Source organism: Coturnix japonica, chromosome 11 (genome assembly GCF_054131305.1).
Source record: "Coturnix japonica strain WE chromosome 11, WE-NBRP24, whole genome shotgun sequence".
In the NCBI taxonomy this organism is placed as follows: domain Eukaryota; kingdom Metazoa; phylum Chordata; class Aves; order Galliformes; family Phasianidae; genus Coturnix; species Coturnix japonica.
The window spans coordinates 27,797,177-27,820,953 of NC_140673.1; the positions used below are offsets into that span (position 1 = coordinate 27,797,177).

The 23,777-nt window shown below is 53.5% G+C and overlaps 1 protein-coding gene across 10 annotated transcripts in view; it reads left to right on the plus strand.

The window, feature by feature from the left end:
* The first annotated feature begins 4,065 nt into the window (after positions 1-4,065).
* The window catches only part of SGIP1 (SH3GL interacting endocytic adaptor 1), a 32,122-nt gene continuing 12,410 nt past the window's right edge, over positions 4,066-23,777 (plus strand). The window contains exons 1-13 of one of the 10 annotated variants that reach the window (XM_085512411.1): positions 4,066-4,293; positions 11,824-11,887; positions 12,637-12,661; positions 14,010-14,087; positions 14,305-14,361; positions 14,858-14,912; positions 15,587-15,762; positions 17,977-18,001; positions 18,319-18,370; positions 18,666-18,751; positions 19,274-19,360; positions 19,814-19,888; positions 21,176-21,622. In XM_085512411.1, coding sequence (XP_085368537.1) covers positions 4,284-4,293; positions 11,824-11,887; positions 12,637-12,661; positions 14,010-14,087; positions 14,305-14,361; positions 14,858-14,912; positions 15,587-15,762; positions 17,977-18,001; positions 18,319-18,370; positions 18,666-18,751; positions 19,274-19,360; positions 19,814-19,888; positions 21,176-21,622 — 1,237 coding nt within the window. In that variant the 5' untranslated portion in view covers positions 4,066-4,283. Of the gene's footprint in view, positions 4,294-11,823; positions 11,888-12,636; positions 12,662-14,009; positions 14,088-14,304; positions 14,362-14,857; positions 14,913-15,586; positions 15,763-17,423; positions 17,470-17,843; positions 18,002-18,318; positions 18,371-18,665; positions 18,752-19,273; positions 19,361-19,813; positions 19,889-21,175; positions 21,623-23,777 lie in introns of those variants that run through there. The other 9 variants (XM_015870824.3, XM_032446223.2, XM_085512405.1 and 6 more) reach the window with 9 other exon arrangements.

Sequence of the window (23,777 nt, forward strand, 5' to 3'; positions counted from 1 at the left end):
AATCGAAACAAGCGGCGGTCTTCCAGGAACAACACGCCCTGCTGCTGCGTGGGGCCGGGCCGGCAGCGGGCGGCGGAGCCGAGCACGGGGCCACATCCTGTCCCCTCGCCCCTGCAGCATCACCCGGAGCGGTGCCCCGTTCTGTGGCCGTACGCCCCGGGCACCACCGCTGCTGCTGCTGATAGCGATTCCTCCTGTCCACCCAATTCAGCCTCTGCCTCGGATGCGCCCAAAGCTCCAAACCCACAGCCACAGCTTAAGGAACACGAAGCAGTAACAGGAGGGGGGTGGGCTGCAGTGCGTTCCGTGCTGCCTCTCCATCCTTCTCACACCCCCCCCCCCTCCAGGTTTATTTTCTCCCTTCCCACTGACCCACTTCTGGCAGTGGCGTCACCGCGAGTGCATTGAGCGCAGCCGCGATGCTCTGTGCTGCAGCAGCATCCTGCCCTGCTCTGCTCCAGCAGCACCGCCACAGAACCAACCCCAGTCCTCATCTAGAGGGGAGTCCCCAGTCAGGTGATGGCGCTCTGCATCCTCTCCTCGAGGATGCGGCCATGTGTTAGCTGCACTGGCCCCAGGCTCCTGCTTGCCCCTGTAGCTGTATGGCTTTCTTCAGCATCAGGCACTCAGCAGATGCACAGCATTGGCTGCATTCATGGGCAATCTGCAGGGATGGTGCTCTGCCTGCTCCCAGCCACATCCTGGGGTGCAGGAGTGCAGGCAGCTGGCTGTGGAACCATGGTGTAACTGTGCAAGCAGGGAATGCAGCTCAGGCTGGAGGTGGGGTTGTGGCTGGGTGTGCAGCACAGTCCCCATTTCAGCAGCACAGCCTCGAGGAAGCTGTAGGTTTCTTATGCTGAGAAGAGTGCATTTCTCCAGGTGCATTTCTGGACGATGCAGCACAGTGCTGCTCACTGCATGGCAGAGCACAGGGATGCAGGTCCCCATACAGAGCTGCAGAACATTGGGCTGGCTGAAGCTGTGCACCAGCAGAAGGAGCACCCCCAGAAATGTGCCTTTATTGCAGAGCTGCTCAGCTGCTGGCAGCATTTTGGGTGCAACACGCTGCATTTTGGGCACATCCTGCTGCAGCTCAGCATGCACCATCCAGCTACAGTTCAGGTCTTGTCTAATGGGTAGGGAAGAGGTCGCCAATTTTACTCGGGCCCCGTTTTTGCAAAGCGTGGCCAGTGTCACCCTGGTGCTCCCCACGCTGCATTTCCCCACCCACACAGCAGCCAAAGCTCAGTGTGCTCTATGCACACAGCCGTGCACAGCTGTACAGCTCCATCTGCTGAGCCCAAACCGCTGCACGGCGCTGCGCATACAGCAGGGATGTGCACAATGGGGCACGTGCCATGAGGACAGACAGCGGGGATCCGTGCAGTGGGAGCCAGCACTGCTGGAGCCACACACAGCTGGATGCCCACACAACTAAAGCCATGCACAGCTGGATCCTGGCTGGCTGGAGCCTGAGCACTGCCAGGGCCATGCACAGCTGGATCCAGCACAACTAGAGGCTGCCTGCACCCCCAGGGTGCTCACTATGGGACACACTTGATTTTCTTCCTATTGCACTGCCATTTCCCTGCATGGCTCTGCCTGCTCCCTGCCCCCTGCAGGGCTCCACCACAGCTGGTGGCCTTGTTCTGTCTGTGACAATGTGCACAGGGCACCCAGGCAGTGTCATCTGACCCACGATGTGATCACCTGCAGCATTTACAGGCTGCCACCTCAATCTCCATCACCAAACAGGACCTGCCTGCAGCTCTCTGCCAACCCCAACATGTGCCCTTGGGCTGGCAGCACACACTGGGACCTGCGAGAAGATTCCCAATGTTATTCAAAGAATGCCATTTTTTTTCCCCCATAACCTCATTCTTCAGTCATAAAACCAAGCAAACAGCCCAGGGCAGGCAGGACACTGCCCACAGCTGCAAGGAAGCAGCATCTCAGCACGCACTGTTCCCTTGGAATGCCCACAGCCTGCACTGCTCCCGTGGCTTCTGTAGTTGAAACTCAGCCCCTTGGGTGCAGTTGACCCCCTGCTTCCCACCCTGACACACAGCACTGGGGTCAGGAATGCACAAGGTGGGATCTGAGGGCTCCTGTGTGTTCTGCACCTCAGCCCCATCCCACCCCAAACACACTGTAGGGTCTGATGCTCTCAGTGATACAGCCCCTAAATGGGACAGCAGCTTTGGGGAGCACAGGTGTGCAGCACTGCCCACAATCCCCCTCATCCCTTTACATGGGGACTTTTTCAGCATTCCTTCTTTCTAAAAACCCAGAGCATGGGGCCACAGCTGTGCCCCATCAATGCACGGGGCAGTATTTAGGATGCAGAGCTGCAGCTGGGTGGCTTAGCCCCACTTAGCAGAGGAGAGTTGAGCTGCTGTGCTGCAGTGAGGAAGAGGAGGTGGGTGTTAGGTGAGTACTGAGGTGTGTGGGTTGTTGTGTAGGTGCTGAGCAGTGTGTGCTCATTGCTCTGTGTGTGCCTGGCAGTGGCACAGCTGGGGTTGGCTCCCTGCTGCTCCCTTTGCTTAGTGGAATGGAAGGGGCCCTGAGGCTCTTTGTGCATGGGGAGAGTGGGGATGGATGAGCGAAGCTGATGGAGCAGAAGGGAGCTGTGCCTGTTGTGAGGGGCCAGCAGGGAGGGAGCAGGGAGCTGTGGAACCATTGGGATTGGAAAAGGCCTCTGAGATGACTGAGTCCAGCTCCATGTGGCAGTGGGGGCTCTCATGGGGCTGCTGGGGGGCTCAGCCTCTCCATGCTCTGCTCCCACTGGGAGGGCTGCCCCAGCTCGTTGGCAGTGTGATGTGTATCTGTGATTTGGCAATGGGACAGCCAGGACAGGGCTGTGTGTGTCACCATCTCACTGCAGATGCCTTAATGCTGGGATTTGCGGGGCTGTGCCCTTGGCAGGATGAGGCTGATGGATTTGGTCTTTATTTAGCAAATCCCTCCACCAGCACTGGGGGCACCTTGTGGTGCTGAGCTGGTGTGAGACTCTGATGTGCTCATTGCCTCCAGTCTCATCCCAGGGCAGCTGCAGCCCTGTGTGTGCCCACATGAAGCCCATAGGTGTGCACCCCCAAGAATGAGCCTTGTGGGAGCCAGCTGTGCACACTGAGTCTCTGAGATTGGAAAAGCCTTCTGAGATCCCCCAGCCCACCCCTTATGTCCACTGCCCATGTCTCCATGGCTCTCAAGCACCCCTACAAATGGTGATCCCCCCTCTCCCCCATTCAGTGCCAGTGCTGACCACTCTGCAGGGACAACCATGGCTGCACCCACCGTTATTTAATAGCATTATGGCAAAGCTGCTGCAGCTGTTGGTCTCCAAGCTTCTGAGTGGTGAGGGCAGAACCCAAAGTGGGGACATGTGGGACAGAGGGTGGGCGAGTTCCCAGCACAGGTGATGCTGAGAGATGAGCGCTGGGGGGGTGCTGCTGCTGGCACTGTGTCCCCCTCCATTGCATCCTCTTGCATCTCCTTTCTATGTGTAAAGGGCTTCCAGGTAACACCATCTACTCTTTCCCCCTGCTATGTTTGAATTATATATATTTATATTAAATAGTATCCCCAGTGCTGTCCTGCATGGGGATGCACCCGAGTGCATTGCATTGCATCGCAGCCCTCTCTGCATTTCCCAGCAGGGCTGTAGGGGGATGCAGGTGGGGGGGGTGGTCAGGTGAGCTGGGCGAGCACGAGGGGTCTGAGCCACCGCAAGGTACGAGGTGCTGTGCGGCGTTGGAGCCGCGTGTGCCGGCATTGGCTGTTGGCAGCATCCCGGGGCCGCGGGGCTCTGTGCCCCCCCCGCACTTCTCGGGGCCGATGGCCGAGTGTGACGTCACCCATTGATTCCCCGTGAATGGCCGCGGGGGGGGCCCCGCGATCTGACAGCGGCACCCGGCAATTAATGCCCCCCCACTGCAATAGGATTACGGGGAGGGGAAGTGCGTCACGGGGTACGGAGAGGGGTTCTGCTTTTGGGGAAAGTATTGGGGGGTGGGGGGGCGGCTGGGAAATAGGCTGCGCGCTGCCGGCGGGAGGAGCGCGCTGTGACGCGGCGCGGGGGGGGGGCACCGCCTCTCCGAGCATCTCCGGCTCCGGGGGCGGCACAGCCGCAGCCCCGACCGTGGGCCGCCCCCCGCGCTGACAGCGCCGCTCACAGCCCCGCAGCTCCGGGGGGGTCCGGGGGTGCGGAGAGCGGGGCCCGACCGTCCTCCTCATCTGTGTTTTTCAGCTCCCGGGAGAGTGAGGAATGCGATTCTGCCACCATGATGGAAGGTAGGGGGGTGGGGGAGTGATGGGCTGGGGGGGGAGAGGGGGGAGAAAGGGGGGACGATGGGGTGGGAATCCTTCACCTTTTCATTTGAAATCATCATCATAAAATCCATCATCATCATAAAATCCATCCCCCCTTCCCCAGGTGGAGCCGCCGCCGAAGCCGTGGGGGTATCTGTGGGGCCGGGGTACGGGGGGCTGCATGGGGTCGGCACGGCCCCGGCCCTTCGGTGCGGGGTTGGGGGGGTGGATGGGTCCGCGCGATTGATGGCCGTGCGCTGCTATGTGTGTGTGCATCCCTCCATCGGGAAGGGATGCTCCGAGAGGGACCATCGCTGCCGGGAGGTGGGGGGGGGGGGGGGAGAGGAGGATGCGGTGCTGGGGAGGGGGCATAGGGGAGATGGAAGGGGAGATGGGCTCCGGTTGAGCGCTGTGTGTCTGTGTGGGGGAACAGCCTCCGGGCACCGCTTGCACAGATTGTAACCCGTGTCATCTGCCTCGGCCATATGTAGAGCTCCTCCTTACGCCTTCTGCGGTGAGATGCCATGGAGGAAGGGTTTTATCCGCTTAAAGCAGAACGGCTCTTGGCCTTCAAGGCCCCAGCATGAATCGTAGAGGTGTTCTGCTTTATTTGTGCCCCCCCGGTGCAGGGTGCCCCGATCCAGCCCCGCTTATGCCCTCAGCAATGGGCAGAAATGGGGATCCGTGGGGTCGTCACCCTGCTGTGCAGATGGAAGATGCCCACCTCCCTTTGGCCACATCCATGGCCGAGGGCTGCGTGTGACGGCTCCGTGTGCTGCGTGATCCCTTGGGGTGAGCGGAGCGGGCATCCCTGTCCTTCAGGGCCTTATTTATGCTCCACAGACGTTTGAGGAGGGGATAGGAGCGAAGGGCAGGATTTGATCTCAGGGCACAGCGCTGCGTTCCCTGCCGTGACTCACAGCGGCCGGTGACACAGCGAGCGCTGCGTCTTCGGGGGAATTAACGGCAGGGAATTAGAGCCGGGCTGGGTGCGGCGGCTCCGTCTGCGTGCGGAGGGGGCTGGGCTGAGCTGGGCTCCCTCCTGGGTTCCTCGGTGGTTCTGCTGGTGATGGATGGCGGCTCACGGAACCATCTTGCGTGGTTTATAGGGAAAAGGGACCGGCTGTCGAAAGTTTCCCCATTAGTGACGACTCGTTGGTGGGAGCCCGGGATGGAAGTGAGAAAATGGAGTGAGAAGAAATAATTAATGCTTTTGATTAATTTTTAAACAGTTGGAAACTGGCTTTATTTGTGGAAGAGTGAAACTTTCATGCCCGGTGCCCCACTGACACCTCGCAGAGCAGCTTCCTCCTCATAGAACCCTTCAGGTTGGAAAAGCCCCATAAGGCCACCAAGCCCAGCCCGTCCCTGCTGTGCCCACTGACCACGGCCCTCATATTCTGAATGCCCTCAGCTTAGAACCAGTTTCAAGCTTTCAAAGCCACATGAAGCACTTGTGTTTCCTTGCACTGACAGCTGTAGGGTTTTAGTGATGCTGAATTGGGGCACTGAGGGGATGCTGGTGCCTCAGAGCTGGCCCTATTGGGGTTGGATCCTCCCATGGGAGCAGGAATGTGGCCTCTTGGGGTGATGGGGACTTGTGCTGGGTTCAGGATGAACATGGGATCTCTTCTACTTCTCTTTGTAGATGGGGAGAGAAGCCTTAGTTCCATTTTAGAAGCACTGGGGGAGGGGAACAAAACAACCCGGTGATGTTGTGAAGGTGAACATCCACACACATGAGAACAAAGGGGTGTATTTCTCTCTCTTTTTTTAATCTGTTGCATCTTGGGCACACCGATGCTTAATTAAGTTTTGAAATCACTGCTGCAATGTGGTGCTCAGTGCAGATGTATGGCAATGGAGGATCACCCGGCTGTGGCTGATGGATGATCCCATTGGGCTGGCACTGGGACCAGCAGTTCCTTCCATCCTCCCTGGGGTCAGAGGTTGGCTCAGATGGCAGGAATTTCTTCTCCGCTTTCTCTGTGTGCTGCTGGGGCATCTGGTCATGCTGGGGTTGCCATGGGTGGCTGCTCACATCCCATATGGCCTTGCTTTGCATTGCATCCTAGCAGTGCTCATCTGGGTAACACTGGGCCTGGGGGGAGCCAAGGGCACATGGCAGAGAAAGCTTTTCCTTTGCCAAAGTGAGAATGTTGGCTTTGTTATGTTCTAGGTGGTCTTGTTCTGGTAAATGGTGCATCTGAATGTCAGTGTGTGTGTGTAGCACTGGCTGTGGGGCTCAGGGAGCAGTTTGTGTATTGACTGGGCTGATGCTGGGCCTTGATGCCAAAAGATAGCAGAGCTCTGGGCACACCACCCAGTCCAGCTGAGCTGGTTTGGGATTTTCCAGCTGTTCCTAGGGCAGCACGTTTCTCAATAGGTCTTGCTAAAGGAGGGAGGGAGGGGATAAAGGGATCTAACTTGAAAACAACAACAAAGCCCCACCCAAACTCTGGGAATTTGGGAAATGCATTGGGTTAAGCCTGGTAGCACTCCCCAGTTTGAACCCACACTGTGTGAAGGTGCTGAGGATGCCAGCTGGAATAGGAACGGGGCAGCCAACACAGAGCCCTCACCCTGTGTGTCAGACTGCAGGGTCATTGAGATGTTTGAGGACGGGGCTTTTTGGATGGGAAAGTAGAAAATGAAGGGTTTAGAATGAGAACTGATGGTCTCACATTGCACCAGGAGAGAGTCAGGTTATCTTCTCCAAAGAGTGGTCAGAACAGCTTCATGGGTGGGGGTCACCATCCCTGGGGTTGTTCAGAGCCTTGGGGATGTGGCACTGAGGGATGTGGGCACAGGGGAGGGGATGGGAGTGGACTTGGGGAGCTGCTTTTCCAACTGTAATGGTTCTATGGTTCAGTAAGTGCATGGGACGCAGATGGCAAAGCATCTGTTTGGTGAGCCCAGTTTGACGTGTGCCCAAGCACAACCACTAGGGTCCCTGCTGCCCAGTTCGTTGGCATTACACACATTTCAAAGACTCTTTAGGAAAAAAGGAATCCATGTTTCCTTGAGTCTTTGCCACGGGGCCTTGGGCAGCTGAATGTGGGTGAGTGGCTGCCCATGGCCATCCCCTGCTGCACTGAGCTGCTCGGTGCCCGAACTTTCCCTTAATGTGTCTGTGTCAGGGAGAGCCTTTTGCCACTGAGGTGCTGGGCACTGACTCTCCCTTCCAGGCACACGTGTGGTGGTGGTTTCATTCTCCATGCTCACCCGATGCAGCCTTTTCCATAAGGTGATGTATTTGAGCTCTGTACATTCAGTGGGGATAAGGAGGTCCCTGGCTCTGCCCTGCTCGTGTGCAGCACAGCAGCGCAAAGCCTGGCCTGCTGCTCCTGAATGGCCACAGCTATTCATTTGTAATTGAAGCTCAATTACAAGCTGGTGTTCCTGGGGGTTTTTGGAGGTGTGCTTCTTGGTTGGCAGAATAAGGCTGGTGGAATGGCTGCGGCTCCTGTTGGCTGTGCTTTCAGCCCCATGGAGTGGCACATCTGTCAACACTTGGGCTGGATTTGGGTCTTTTTGGTTTCATAGATGCTAGGTTTGCAGGAGATATAAAAGGAGCAGCTCAGCCCTCCCAACACAGTGCAGGGCATGGGGGTGGCCAGTGCTGGGTTTGTCCATACAGGCCTTCCAGCAGTGGGGGTGATGCTGCCTCCTACCAATGCAAATGCAGATTGATGTCATATATGGGTTGGAAAGCAGCAAGATACCAGCACTGGGGAAATCACCCCGTGCAGCTGTATCAGGGATCTGCTCCTCACCATCCCAGCACCCTGACCTTGGCACACCCTTCCGAGGGCTTCAATTATGACTCTCAATCTTACCCAGCGCTGAGTGCCAGCTGTGCTTTCATGTTCCCCACTCCCAGGCACCTCTGCAGCAGTGCTGTGTGGTCTGTGCAGCAAAGATGCTGGGGATGACCGCAGCCAGACCCATCCCTGTGGAGGTGGGGGATTTTAATGGGTTTGTATCTGTTTGTTTGGGGGAAATTCTCCCCCCCTGTGTTTTCTTCTCTTTTTCTTTTTTTGGTGTATGTTTTGTTGTGGCTTTTCTTGCGAGCTGTGGAGTGAGGGTGGGGAGAAGAACCTCCCACCCTCTGCAGCTGCGGGGAGCTGAGCAGCCAGCTCAGGGCACGGGCTGTGCTGGAATGGCTGTGGGGGGTTGGTGGAGGTGGGGCTTCCAGCACAGGGCACGGTGCTGGGGGGGGGGAGAGTGGGGGAGGGAACCTCCTGCCATGCTGCTGCACTGTTCTGCAGGGCCACTTCTACAGAAGCTGGCGGAGACATCGTTAGAGATGCACCCTGGTATTAGAGCTGATGAATTATGAATAGGTGCCAGGCTTTCAAGTGTGTGTGCAGTGTCAGTGGGCGTTTGTCACTCTGCACATCCCTCAGAGTGCATCCCAGCCCCCTGCTGCCACGCAGCCCCTCGGCTGAGCCCTACCCTGTATCCTGCCCATGTCATTGATGCTGTAAGCTTATGAACCAGCATGTCAGTACAATGGCAGCCTGGGTGTTATTTGACTTAACCAGAAGCTCTTGTATCAAAAGATACAAGAAAGAAGCACAGCTGTGGTGAGGTGGTACCAAGGCATGCACCAGACCCTCTCCTGAACAGCTGGAAGACTCCATGACCCTTGGTGCTCATGAAAGGATGAGCATGAAGCTCTTCCTGTGGGTTGAAAGGCTGGGGGTTTTTGTTTACTGTTGCTGGGAGCAGCACTGAGATGCTCAGTTTTCCAGGTAGGGAAATCCCATAATGGTTCTGCCCTGGGATGGACAGAGGATGGGACAGGGGGAAATGGTCAGGGCTCCTTTTTATTGGGCTTTGGTATTGCCCACTTGAGATACTTCAGATTTATACCTGTTGAAATGCTCATTAAGGTTTTGCAATAGTCCCCTCACAGGTGAGGTTTCCTGGGAGATGGTGGCATTAGTAAATATGCCTGAGATGGGCTCATCTGGTGCTCTTCTCATAGGACCACAGAATCAATCTGGGTGGAAAAGACCTCTGATCCCCACCGCTCCCACTGGCCCCTGGGCACCTTTTGGTCCCTCACCATGCTGTGCTCATTGCTCCTTTACAAGGAGCTGTGAGCTGCTTCAGGTTCCAGCCTTGTTTGGGTGCCCATTTAGATGTCATTGCACTGTGTACAACAAATGATGGTTGTATTTCATGATCCTTGAGGTCCCTTCCAACCCGGATCTATACTGCCCATGGGTGCATCCTGCAGCCCATAGAAAGGTTTTCCAAGCAATCTTTGGAAAATGAAACTTCTTTCTGATGGGCCTTGTTTGTGTGGGGGGAGTAGGGAGTCTTGTCCTTGTCCTGCAAGAAATGGATGGTCCCCAAATAGCTTTGGGTCTGTCAGACCTTCTTGCTTGGAGCCTGGGTCAGGCATGTGATAGTCCAGAGGCAATTTGTCTTCCCTCTGCTTTGGTTTTGTTGAGCAAATTGAGGGTTATTCTTTCTGGAGCAAAGCAAATACAGCCACTTGGCTTTGGAATTAGCTGCAGATTTCCCTGTGTTTGGACCTAGGGAAGTAATTCAGCAGAAGCAGGTGTGCATGAGAATGGAATGGGCATTGCCCACATCCAGCTCCAAGGAAAATAAACAGCCCCCAAAAAAACCCAGCAGCAAAACAACTGCAAAGCAAACTGACCATCTCCTGTTTCATGGTGTTCAGAGTTGATGCTGTTCATCCCTGAAATGGTGGAATTTCTCCTTCTCTCCCCTCCTTGCAGGTGCTTGGGGTCCTGAGGCTCCTTGGATGTGTTTATCCCAGTGCACAGACTGAGCAGCCCTAATGAATCAAAGCATTTAAAATAGCTTCATTTTAATGCTTTTGTCATCAAAAGAAGAGCATTTAGGGCAACAGTATTCCCATGGATGTTATCTCTGTTGAAACTGATATTGCTGTTCTGAAGCTCTTCCTCCCAGCACCCTTCCCTGTTGGGGGACCAGGAGAATACCTGTTGTCCCATCCATTGGCAGGAGGCTGCTGGCACTGGGAGAATGGGACTCTTTTTCTCCTAGAGCTGTGAAGTCTTTGGTCTAGAAGGTGTTTGCACAGTTCTTAAGATTAAGGTTGCTAAGCTTCAGAGCATTAAGTACAGAGTTGCGTTTCTTGGATGCTGATTCATAGGTATACAAGGAGGTTGGGGGGGATGATGGTAGTAAATGGAAGGTGACTAATGCCCTGCTGCAAGGAGCTTCAAGTTTGGGAGAAGATCTCCAGCATAATGCACTGGTTCTGCTATGGTTGGTGGTGCTGTGGAAGCTCTTACCCTTCCCTAAACATCTCTTTTCTTCCCCTAATTGTAGTTACATTTCCAGCAGATGGTGGGTCTCTTATATAACTGAGCAGAAGGCTTCGTTACAAAAAGAAGAGCCAAATCGGGCTCTTCTTCAGATAAGGCCAAACAATGTCTCAGTTTGGTCATTCACCTCCCTCCCTGTTCTACTTTGGGTTTGGAGGCCAGTGTTGTTCTAGGGGCTGAGATGGGTGGAAAACTCCCTGTGTTATTAATAACTTGGTGGGAAAGCTGGGAGATGAGACAAAGCCAAACGGGGGCTGTTGTGCAAAGGTGTGGGGTTAGTGCCTGGGGTTGGGCTGCTGCATTGCCTCCAGATCTCCCAGCACTGACCCTGGGGCTCCGTCCGCAGCACCAAGGAAAGCTGTCAGAGCCTTTCCTTTTCTGCCCAGGCTTGGCCCTGATGTTGGTCAACCAAACATCTGGCTGTAGGGGATCAGGAGCCTTGAGGTTCCCCTTGTGTTGTTATAATTCAAGTCTGATGAGCTGTGATGTACTGCAGAAAGCCAGCACTGGGGGTGCTTGTTGCATCCATCTGGAGGAGTGAGATGCTCCCGGGAAAGCAGAAAATAACTTCAGTTGGAGGGCATGCACAAGCCTGGAGGCAGAGCAGAGAGCAGCAGCCCAGCTTCATGGCAGCTCCAAGCAGTTCAAATGCTAAAAGCCCTCCCCGGGTGTGCTCAATACAAGGTGTTAGAATGCTCCCAGGGACTGCTTTTCCTCCAAAAAATGGGAGGGATGTCTCAGAGCTGCTGTTAGAACTGATGCTCTGCTGGTACCTGCTGCTGTGGCCATTGAAGGCTGTGTCCCCCTCTCTCCAGTGGGCTGGCACTGCCATAACTACAAGCACTGTGCTGAACCACTGCACCACCCTAGTGGTTAAGTAGGTTTTGTTTTGTCATTTATTTACCCCAAATAAGGGTTTTCTCACTGCCTGCACTGTGGTGAGGGAGTGTATCACAAGACAGTAAGGTCAGGGATACTGTGAAATAGGTAGTTGAGCAAGTTAATGAGCGTTCACTTAATAAAAGCAAGGTGTAAGCAGGCACACGCTGCCTGCACTGCCCTGCTGGGGGTTTCTTTTCACCTTGTTCATGATTTAGAGCTGACAACTGGGGAAGCAACTTAGTGGTTTGATTTGGAGTGTAACGTGCATGTTGGATTCTTGTGCCCCTACCTACAGGACTGAAAAAACGTACAAGGAAGGCCTTTGGTATACGCAAGAAAGAAAAGGACACTGATTCCACGTAAGTCAATGATATCCAAAATGCATTAATAAGTAATGATGGCAGGACAGCTGTGCCAGGGCAGGAAGGACCTGGGTGTGTTGGGGACATCTGTCATCCTCAAGTCATGGCTCATAGCAAAGGCTGCATCAGGGCATTTCCCCCCCTGCACACAGAGACCTGCAGCCATGTGTGCTCTGTAGTGCTGTGGAGACATGGGTGTGTTTGCTGTGCATAGCCACAGTGAGCAGTGAGCAGAATCCCAGCTCTCCTCTGGGAGCTGCAGCAGATCAATCTCTGCCCAAATACTGATGTGCACACCTGCTGGAATCTCTTCGGATGCAAATCCCATTGAAACAGGTGGGACCATGGTGGGCAGTGGTGGCACAGAGCTCAGCTTTGCTGCTGGAGGGGCTTTAGGTCCCTGGGCCACATCTGGAGAGGGGGAAGGCTGTAGTGAGGGAAGTGGGAAGTGACCCCTATGATGAGAGAGGAGCACACGAGTGTCATGGTGATGTTTGATAGAAAGGTGTTAATCTCCATCAGGTTAACCCAGCCCAGGAGCACTTGATGTACTGGTATATGTGCTGTCCTACAGCATGAGAGCACAGCTGTGCAGGGTTCCTGGGGAGCTCACCAACGATTTGGCTTTGCTGGCAATGCTGCAGTGGCAGCTCCAATTGCTGTGTGAGCATTCAGAGCACCATTGCTGCATGTCCTCAATGGGGCCGTGCTGGAGCTAACCCAGGTGTCTTTTCTGTTCCTTGCAGGGGGTCACCGGACAGGGATGGCATTGTAAGTACTGCTCAGCACTGCTCTGTGTTAGCAGCTTTGTTGGCCTTCATGGGCGCTTATTTTGTGAACCACTTCCTTCTTAACATAAAAAACAAGTCTCCAAGTCCAGATGAAGCAGTTTAAATAATAATAGTTTAGGACTCTGTACAAAATTGATGCAGTGGAAATAGCCAGCAGGTGCTGTGCGCCCTGCAGGGCTGCTCAGGTGCCTGGAGATCCCAGCTCCTGCTGAGCACAATCGGCTCAGGGCAGCTTTTCTATGGGTGGAGCTAAGGGCAAATCACCACACACCTGTTTCTTATATCAGTTTCACTTCTGTATTAAAATGAGATGAAAATGATGGCTGTTCTTGAGATGCTGCTGCTTTTCTTGGTTAAGGATAGAAACGGCCCCGCTAGAACCAGGCTGTGGAAGGAGCACTTTAGCTGCTTGATTTCCAATTTACAGTCCAGTGTGTTGAGCCCAGACTGGGACTGTGTGGATTCAGGCATTAAAGGCTTAAAATAAGCCCTAGGGAGACATTCAGCAGGACAGCAGCACTGTGTGCCCAGCCCTGTGCCAGGGACACATGGCACCACTGTGCAGTGTGGCATCATACAGACATTGTGGTGCTACATTGCTCCTTCAGAGACATGTCTTGTTTCCTACATCTGACCCCAGATCCTTGGCTTGGGGCTCACCTGCATTCCTCTGCCATTAGTTCCTGGCTGTTAATTAGTGATTAAGAAGTCTGCAGCTCAGGTAGTGCTTTAATCAAGGTTCTGCTCAGCAGTTAAAGCAAATAAACCCCAGCAAATACAATGACATAGATTTCTGCACGTCACAAAACTCTGAATAAAACTGCTGCGCTGAGCAATGCCAAATCTAATTTTGGAGAGTGAAAGCCCAGCTGACAGCTCCTTGGGCATGGCTGATGGCAGCACTGTGTGCAGATGGGGCAGGATCTCTGAGCTGGAAACCCAAACGTCACCTCCAACCCTTGGCAGCAGCTGATGCTTTCTCCTTAAGATGTGGGTTTTCCAGACAGTTTGCTTTCTTGAAGGACGGGCAGGGTTTCCAGTGCTCCAGTAACCTGGAGGAAGCAGGAAAGCCATTCCTTCTTTTAATACCTAATGAGAGCTCTGAGTATTTTGAAACAGGCAGCAGAGGATGGAAATTTCAATTTTCATTCTATAGTACGTTCTTGGAGAAAGCCACGTTGTAGTGAGGATGATGGCCCTTGGGTGTCCTTCCCTCCCTATAGAGACCCCACAGTGTTTGCTGATTCCTTTCATTTGTTCTTCTGTTTAAAACCAACCAACTGCCCAATGCATTAACCCTCTTTCTGCCCAACCCCAATCCATTCCAGCCTCTCAGCCCTCATCTCAATGAGCCACCTTGCCATAGCAAACCTGAGGGCACACAGGAGCAAGGAAAAAATAACTCGGTAAGGAACATGGTGCTTGGTTACATGGTGCTCCTTGCCATCGTTAAGGAAGCTTAAACCCAAGGGTTGGTTTAAAGGCAGCCCCAAGAGCCTTTGCTTGGCTTGTGTCGTGGTAGAGTCTCACCACATAGATGCGCAAGCACATGTGTATATTCATGTTCTCTTTTTCCCCCCCTTCATTTTAAGTGTTGAAATCTTGTTTTCCCATGTGTTACAGAAGAAAACGAATGGGGCCCCCAATGGATTTTATGCCGAGATCGACTGGGACAGATACGTAAGTGTCTGAGGGCTCTGCCCCTTCCATGGGCAATGCTCTATTGTGAACCATGTTCCTCAGCCCCACTCTTGTCTCTCTGCTCCAAAGCTGAAGCACACTGAGCAGAAATAGTGACTTCAGAGACATTATTACAGATGTACTGATGTGTATTCTCTTTTAAAGGAAAGGTTACTTAGGGATATGGTTTAGTGGGCATGGGGGGGATGTGTTGATGGGTGGACTGGATGACCACAGACTACCTTTCTGAACTTAATGATTCCATGTGGCATCAATGATTTGAGAACTGATTCAGCAGACAGGCTTATAAAACGGTCCAGAAGCCAGGAGACCAAGTGAAGGGCTACTCTTCCCTGTGTAGGTGAGGAGAGCACCGGGTCCAACCAAAGACAAATGTGGTTTGCAATTGGGTGTGAGGGGGGGAAAAAACTATAGTAACAACAACAACAAAACCCCAGCAGCAGTGTTGATCCTTCCTGTTTTGTGCCCCATGCAGAACTCCCCAGAGCTTGATGAGGAGGGCTACAGCATCCGGCCTGAGGAGCCAGGCTATATCCTTTGTTGTGGGCTTGGCCTCTTGGCTAACGATCTGTAAGATGAGCTGGGGTTCACAGAAAGGCCACTGACTTTATGGGTTTTTCTTATTTTCCTCTTTTATTCTCCTTTGAGCTCTTGCTCTGCAGTCCAAACCAGCTCCCAGAGAGTGTTATCTGTAGCAGTGGAGCAGGGGGCATGTTTAAGTGCCTTTGATCCATGCTATGACTTGAGCAGGTTTTCCTGGGCAACCTCATGCCCTCTACTTTGTTATGATCTACAGATCCATAATGTGTTCTGTAAGGGGTGAGGAAACAAGGATGCAGGCTGTGCATGCTGCATGTGTGCCAAGCTTGGGGCTAAAAGCATCCTTGTTCACAGCTGGAGGAGGGTGAGTGAACAATAGGATTCCACTTTCTGCTGATGGAGGGCTTTGTCCCCATCAGAGCTGAGGAAGGGTGGCCATGCACCAATGCAGACTTTGCTGGGCAGCAGCAGAGCAGTCTTCTTACCCTCCTCCATGGGCAGTGCAGGAAGGCTTGTCCCTGTGGCTGCTCCTGCCATTGAGGTCAGGGATGAGCGCTTTAGAAATGCTCAGTTCCCGTTTTTCAGTGAGATGTGAGGTTTTGACCCATTGCTGAGCTGGTGGGTGCTCCTGATCTCCAAGCAAGATTCCTTAGCTGCGCTGCACCCACCAAAGGGAAGCACTTCTACTCCTCCAGTGAGTCTGAGGAGGAGGAAGAAGCCCACAAAAAGTACAACATCAAGATCAAACCGCTGCAGGCTAAGGACATCCTGAAGAGCGCGGCGACGGTGGATGAGCTGAAGGCATCCGTAGGCAACATTGCACTTTCTCCATCCCCTGTGGTGAGTTGTCCATGTCCCCAGCTCTATTCCTATTTGCTTGCTTTGGCCCAGGGAGCCCCTTCCCTTGTGTGTGAGTGAGGAACCTTGGCTCTGGGTCCTTGTCACCTGGATCCATAGGGAGTGGTGATGGGGATTGATAGCAACGTTTGAGCTGGGGAATGTCTGTGGGGCTCTCCATAGTGCTGCTGTAGGGTGCTTCCCACCCAGGGTTGTCTGAAAGGAGCAGCCATGTCTGCTCCCTGGTATGAATGCTGCTACCCACTGGTTTTCATAAGGCTTGTTGAGATCATCATTGCATCCCAATCTGTTCTGCTGGGAACAGATCTGCGAGTTTTGCTTTTTTGATAGGCTTCAGAGTGGGCTATGGAGTCTCTGCAGCTGAAGCTGTTCAGGGTTTATCCTCAGCCCTCATCTGAGGTGTGAATCAGTCTCAAATAGAAGCCAAGGTCCTCATTTTATTTCTCCTTCCCAAATCAATGCGATGTCACTAAGCTCACAGAAAGGCACTGGGAGAAGCTGATGCCTTCTGCTCACAGATGCAATCCTTTCAGTTCTGTGTCAGCCCCTTACAGAAGAAATCTGATTTTCTCTTTTTATTCTGTTGTTTTTTTTCTGCATACTTTTAGAGGAAAAGTCCGGTAAGAAATTTTCTTTTTTTTTTTTGCTTACAAACTTTTAATACAGCCTTGACTCGTGTGCTCTGCTTTCCTGGCACCTGTTCTGCATGTCTCTGGAACTAGAATGTAAAGGCAAATAACAAATCAGACAGTTCTGGAAGGTGTGATGTTCATTGCTGTCCTTCACCCTTGGGTTTAACTCAGTGGGTGGAACAGAGAGCTCAGAGAGGCAGAGGTGACCCATCCCTGCAGAGACCCAAGGTCAGGGATGGAGCTCTGAGTGCCTATGGAGTTGAGGGTGTCCCTGTTCATTGTGGGGTGTGGGACCAGATGGCCTTCAAATGTCTCCTCCAACTCAAACAGTTCCGTGATTCTGTGGATAGGAGCCTGGTTGTGTTTCCTTGAGATGTGCATAGTCCACATGGGGCATTCCATGCTCTCTGTGGGAAGGCTGGGGCTGGTGTTGGATGAGATGTGTGAGGGCACAGCTTTCCCTGAGCAAGTTCTGCTCACGTCCTTGTGCACCAGGATGTAGTGGAAGGCAGAAAAGTGCATCTGTGGTTTGTGACCAGAGTGCTGGTGTGTGCAGCAGTGATGTTGTCCTCATAAGGACTTCCATTCTGAGCCCAGATTGGGCAAATTCTCTCTGTTTGGGGTTACCAGGCTCCCCCCCTGCTTGTGCTCCATTGCAGGAGCTGACCCAGGGCATCAGGATCAAAGGGGTTCAGTTGCCAAAATATCAAAGTGCATCAGGAGGGCAGGTGTGGAGCATGCTGCATGCCTGGCTTCTGGGGTCTGTGCCCAGCAGCACTGCAGCACAGAGGAACCCCATAAACACCCTGAGGGCAGCTCTGGATGGGCACTGCCCTCCTTGTAGGCAGAGAAAGAGATGGCTGTGCATCAGCATGGGGCTGCTTGTAAAGCTGGGGAAGGAGCATCCCAAGGGTCCCAACCTCGAGTTCTCAAGCAGGGATGCTCCCTATCCCTGGGATGCCAGTCCAGGCATGGTGCCACATTGGTGCTGACGCATCCCTCTCTGACCAGGTGTCTGTTCTCTCTCCCTTCTCGCTGACCGCAGCGGCGCAGCCCGGTAAGCTCCTTCCTTGCTGCCTTCCTTGCTGCCTTTGGCCATGAGTTTGTGCAAGTGGTGATACTGCAGTGCTCTGGAGGGGGTGGGGGGCTTGTACTGCATGCAGGTGCTGCATGTTGTGTGGCAAGAGCGGGGCTTTAGGTCACTGACCATGCATTATTTGGCTTAAATCAGTCCCCAGTCCATCAAAGGTGAGGATGCCTCCAATGGACACCCATTGGGTTGGAGTGACAGCATTCAGCTTTGTGCCAGGGCAGCTGTGAACCTGGGGCTGCCAGGGAATGGGTGTATGTGGTGCAAAATCCTCTTGCTAGGCTCTGTCTGCTCCCTGTGTGCTGAGAGCAAGCCTGATTTCCTAGTGCGTATGTGTGGGTGGGCGTCTCTCAGCCACACACAGTAACTCTCAGCCAGTTTCTGCCCTGTGTGCTGTGCTGCTGCTGTGGGTTCTGATTGCGACGTGCCTGTGTCCCTGCACACCCCGCTGACCTCCTGTGTTTGTAATTCCAGGGGATGATTAAGAGGAATTTATCCAGTAAGTATGTCCTAAGTAATTAGTGCAGACAGCTTGGTGGTGGTGGCCTTTAAAATGTATTTAATAAAGGGAAGGGGGGGAGGGTAGGTTTGCTGTGGCAGAAATGATGGCACCCAAATGTCCCCTTAAGGAAGGCCATATGGACATCCCTGGGGTGCCATGTAGCAGAAGCACAACCGTTTACTATAGAAACAAGAGCTGGATTAAGCCCAGACCTTTCTCTACCTGCACCTCACTAGTGGGCTTGGCGTGGGATGTGGGGGGGGGATGTGGGGCAGGGGCAGAGCTCTAACCCTGCTCTGTCTGACCTTGCACAGGTGAGGAGATTGCACGGCCTCGGCGTTCCACACCCACGCCAGACCCCAGCAGGTCAGTACAGGGGATATGTGTGTGTACACACACACACACACACGCACATACACCATATATCTGCAAGATCTTGCTTGGGCATCACCCAGCACAAATGCCCCATGGCTCCATAGAGTCCATCAGTAGGGCTCTCCATTATGGCTATGTCATCCAGATGTGACTTGAAGCACTTTAGCACACAATTGCATGCACACCAAGAGTCTAAACCACACCATCTCCCTGCAAATACACACATTTGTGTTCAAGAACAGCTTCTCAGTGCACATTGTGAATGCTGTGTGCCTCTGTCCCACAGCAGGAAGCCCCCAGAAGACCCTGCTGCACTGGCACCGCTCTTTGGGCCCCCACTGGAGTCAGCATTCGAGGAGCAGAAGCTGGATGGTATGAGGGATGGGTGCAAGCCCCAATGCAATGAAAAGCTCCTCTTAAACCTTGGAGCAAAGCTGTCCCTGTGTGTAGCTCTGCACATATAGCCTAAGAGAAACTGTGTGTGATGCTTCAGTGAGTTATAGGAGATGGGTTCCCCATCTGTGTAAATGCGCTTTGTTTGATACCTGGGTTATTTTCTGCGTATCCTAAAATTCCAGAGGATTTCGGTAATTAATTCAGTGTTTCACTTAATGCAATAAGCCTCCAAAGACACAAATTGGCATTGTTTTGTTTGCCAAGCATCATGAGTGTCAAACTAATTGCATGTCCTATTTAAAAAGCAGGCGGCCCTGCAGTTATCTAACATTACAGGGAAAATAAATGTCTTTAATTAGTGGGGGGTTGCTGTCAGGGCTTGGTTTCCTCTCCTTATGAGCTTCAGATGAATGTACCTTAACTGCTCCTTCTGGTATTTGTAGGAAAACAGCTTTATCATCTCCATTGCACGTCTATTTATTTGCTCTCTTTTCCCAGCTCCTCTGGACCAGCCCGAGATCTGGGGCTCCTTCCAGCCCAACAGCACTGAGTCCCCAAAGCTGCAGAGACCTTTTCCAATGGGAAGTAAGTTGACAGAAAACAAACACGTGTCTACATACATGATCCCAAACATGATCCCAAACCTTCTGTTGGTTGCTGCTGGCTCTAGATAGTGCTGGGAGAGCAGCCTGGTGCTGTGTAGAGGGGGCAGCAGGAAAGCAGTGCAAACCATTCACGGAGATTTTCTGCCACCTTCCTTGAGTTCTTTGCCTTCAGCTGGGCATAGAATTGGTTTCCTCATAGCACACTGAGCCAAGGGTGGGGGGGAAGAGGTCAGGAGGGTACTGGGAGAAATCTATTCTCCAAAGAGCACACAGCACCGCACAGCTGCCCAGAGGGTGGGGATCCTCATCCCTGGGGGTGTCCAGAGCCGTGAGGATGTGGCACTGAGGGAGGTGGGCTGTGGGTGGGCTTGGGGGAGCTCAGAGGGCTTTTCCAACCCAACTGATTTCATGCTCTCCTCTCTTTCCCTCACAGCTCCACCACCACTGCCGCCCAAGAACGTCCCGGCCACGCCGCCCCGCACTGCATCACCCCTGACGGTGGCACCAGGTAAAGGCCAGGCACCCAGCTCCTAGCACGTGATGTTGTACGGCCGGATCTGGACCCGTGGGGTTGGCTCTCCCTGGGGCATCCCATGCAGCGGCTGCATTTCAGATGTGGATTTGTCCCCTGTGTGTTGTCATGTGTTGCGTCCGTGTTGTTTCAGCAGACGTTGCATTCAGGGCAATGCTGCAAAGACATTGCTGGTCCTGAGCTGGCGTTGCTCAGTTGCTGCTCTCTGCTCCCCATGCTGTTGGTGTCGGTCACTTTGAGGAGCAAAATATAAAGCCAGCCTTAAATCCTGCTCTGCACTGGCAATAAATAGCACTGCTGCCTCCCTCTCACTCTGGCTGGAGCCATCCAGCCTGCTGCTGGGCCTATGGAACTGTGGGTTTGGGCTGCTCCTGCCTGCTGTGCCCTCCCAGCTGTGAGCAGGGAGTGTGCTGCACCATGAGTGAAGGAAAGCTGAGTGAGGCACAGCCATGCTGCTGGGGCAAATCCAGTGCTTTATAAGCTCTCAGCGGATGGTGCTGCTTGTAGAAAGGGGTTGCAGCTCCTGCTCCTCCAAGCTGTGCTGTGTGAGGTCAGTCATCCTCCTGCACAGCACTCACGCAATATGCAGCCTTGCTTCATGTCCCTGAGCTGCAAACAGTGAGCAGAGCAGCAGGCTGTGCTGGGACAGGAGCGTGGGCACTGCGCTGTGCTGGGGTGTGTGATGGAGCCGTGCAGCCAGGTGTGGTCATGATGGTGGTGGTGGCAGCTCAGAGAGCGAGCAGAGCCACCAGAGCTTCATGTGCTGCTGGCTGCAGCTGAAATACATCCACCCCGTGTGCTGTCCTGTGCTGCATGCCCTTGGCCAGTGGGAGCGTCAAACCAGCATGTGTTAATGTATATATTTATATTTGTGTGTATAAATATATATATATGAGTGAAGAGTGCAAGAGAGCTTCGGTTTGCTGTGCTTCCTGTGTGAGTCTAACAGCTAACTAATAATTCCTGGTGATGATAATGACGCTGTTTAGCTGTGACATAATGAAGGCTGCGTGCCAGCTGTAAATGGTGCGTGGGAAGGAGTGCCTTGTATGAGGCAACCCCTTGGGCCGGGCGGCTGCATGCTCTCCTGTGCAGTGTATGTATTCCAACCAAGTGTGTTCTGCGAATGACGTCCCCCAGCAGCCGATAAGCCACGTGCTTGGCAACGTGCTTTGAGCATCCCTGTAGAAAGCAGCTGGCGCCGAGCCCCGCGCCGCCGCAGCCCTCTTAATGCTAAGCTTAAACCCACTGCTTTGACCGCAGGAGGTGACCAGGCAGCCACGGAGGCCAAAAGTGACAAACCGCCATCAATCAATGACTTGGACAGCATTTTTGGCCCCGTGCAATCCCCCAACTCTGTGGCTGCTCACGCGGAAAACAAGTGGGTCAATTTTTCCGATCCATCCCCGGAAAACACGACGGCGGTGCCGAGGCCCCGGGAGCCGGCAGCGTCCCCCCCGGTGGCTACGGGCAGCCCAGGGGTCGAGCCGCCCCGCGCCCTGCCCTCCCCGCTGCGCCTGGACGAGCTGCAGAAGAAGCCTTTGGAGCAGCCCTATGCGAAAGGGGAGAACGAGGAGCCAGCGGTCGCCTCACCCAAGGAATTTGGGCCGGGACAAAGAGCCACCCCGCCGCCCCCTCCGCCGCCCACCTACCGTACGGTCGTGTCATCCCCTGGGCCGGGTGCCGGCAGCGGAGCAGGAAGCCCCAGCGGTACGTCCTGCTGCCCCGCGATGCTTCCCCTGCCCTCGGCCTCCGTGTGGTCCTCCTCCCCGCTCCCCACTGTGTCTGGTGTCGGACGGGTCTGAAAGCCTTCCCAAAGCTCAGTGCTCCATCAACCCTTCCCTGTCCTCTGCTTTGTGTGTACACCCAATGTCACTGGGCAGAGGGGGGCTGTATCTGCAGCTGTGTCATCTGTAGGCTTCAAAGTGAACAGAGGCACAAACACTCCAGGCAGATCATCACCTTGACTAATAATCGTGCAGTTTTTTAGCCTGCTTGTCACACACCAGCACTGTGGGGCTGTTGTGACCTCAGCAGGTGAGTGGTGAATGCAGTCCCAGTCTGCCCTGCCTTGGGTTTGGGAGCAGGCAACCACAGCTGGGTTTTGAGAAATGGCTTTCAGAACGTGTGTTTCAGAGGGACAAAACCTGATAGCTCTGTGTGATGTGTGCTGCCTGCCTGGCTTCACCTGCTCAATTATAAATGTGTGTCTGCTGGGGCGAGTGAGCTCTGAGAGGTCAGTTTACAGCTGGGCTCTGAGTTTGAGAAGCTGCAGCCTTCTTGTGTTGTGTAAGGGCAGAAGGGAGGCCCTGCACCAGGACTTGTGCTGCTCACAGCCTCATAGAATATCCTGAGTTGGAAGAAACCCATAAGAATCATTGAGCCCAACCCTGGAACATCCTCACCAGCTGCCATCCTGCATGGAGACCTAATCCAGGATCGACCTTTGTCCCACTGCTGTTACCAGCTTTACATCAAGAGCAATGGGTTGGAATTGGTCCCAATTGCTTTAATGACAATCCCACACTGTGTGGTGTGTGGGGGAGGGCATAGGACCCCTCTGCTCCGTGTGTAGTTGGAGGAGCTTTGGTGTCCATGGAGCTTTGCTTTCCCTGTGAGTGTGGCTTGGCTTTATGGCAGTACTGTAACTTCGTTGTGCTGCTCTCATAAGGTGCTGGGGGTTGGTGGGGGTGGGATGGGGACTCTGGGGGTTGCAGCCCCCATCCCAGTGGGACCATTGAGTTTCTTCATGAATTACTTCCTGCCTCTGTGATGGCTGAGCTGCACTGACTGAGCTGAGGATGGGGGATGTGATGGTGGGAGAGGTGGAGAAACTCCCCTTGGTGTGAGAAAGGAGCTCTCTGGAGCTGGGCTCCTCATTCAGAGCATCCTCATCTCTTACCTAAGTTACTTTGTCTCCTTTCTGCATGCTTTGCAGACTGCTGGCTCCTATTCCTGAGCAGTCCGAGGTGGGAAAGTGAGCTGTAAATATGCCAAGTGTTGAAACATGCACACAAAAACAGTACACAACTTCATACAGCCACAGCTGGTGGCAGTGGGATGTTGGTCTGGATCCCTTCCTGCTCCTGTGCTCTCCCTCAGTGTTGAGGTCTGGGTTGCTGTCAATCAGACCTGGTCCACCTTTGGGCTGCTGGGGGGTCTGATGTGTTCCTGTGTTAGCATCCCATGGGGGTCTGGGTTCCACCACAGCCAGGCAGGAGCCCAGAGTATGAGCAGATTCCTGCTGGGTCATGGTGCAGTGCTGATGGCTTTTGCTACAGAGACACCTTACAAGGGGGAGAATGAACATCCCTGTGTCAGACCTGACACCTGGAAGGCAGGACACTTCTGGATCAAATACACGTGTGGATCCATCACACGATGCTGCTGGATTACCTCTGAATAATTCTGGTTTTGCTTTGACAGCGACAAGGAGGGGGGAAATAAATCAACCTTTGGCACCCAAATTAGGCTTCTAAATAAGAGCAGCTCAATTTTCAGAGATGCCTGGATGAGTTGCTGTGGTTTATGTTCTTTAAACAAACCTACGTTTCATCTCAGCATTCATTTATGTAGGTCCAAGTTCCATAGGCTTAGGTTTGATGTTTTCTTACTATGAGCTCTCATTCAAAAAGCTCAATGAGCTGTTTATCCTTTAAGAGGGGAAATACAGAGCTAAAAGCATTGTCTTACTGTCTGCTCAAGCAAAACATTCTGCTCCAAACCAGAGTGTGCTCCTGCAGCCCATGGTGCTGGTAACCAACGCTGGGTAGTTGGGTGTTACGATATCAAGGTGCTATTGCTGTGCTGCAGGTCCACCTCTATTGGGCAGCAGTGGTCTGTGACTGCTGCACAGCACTGGTAT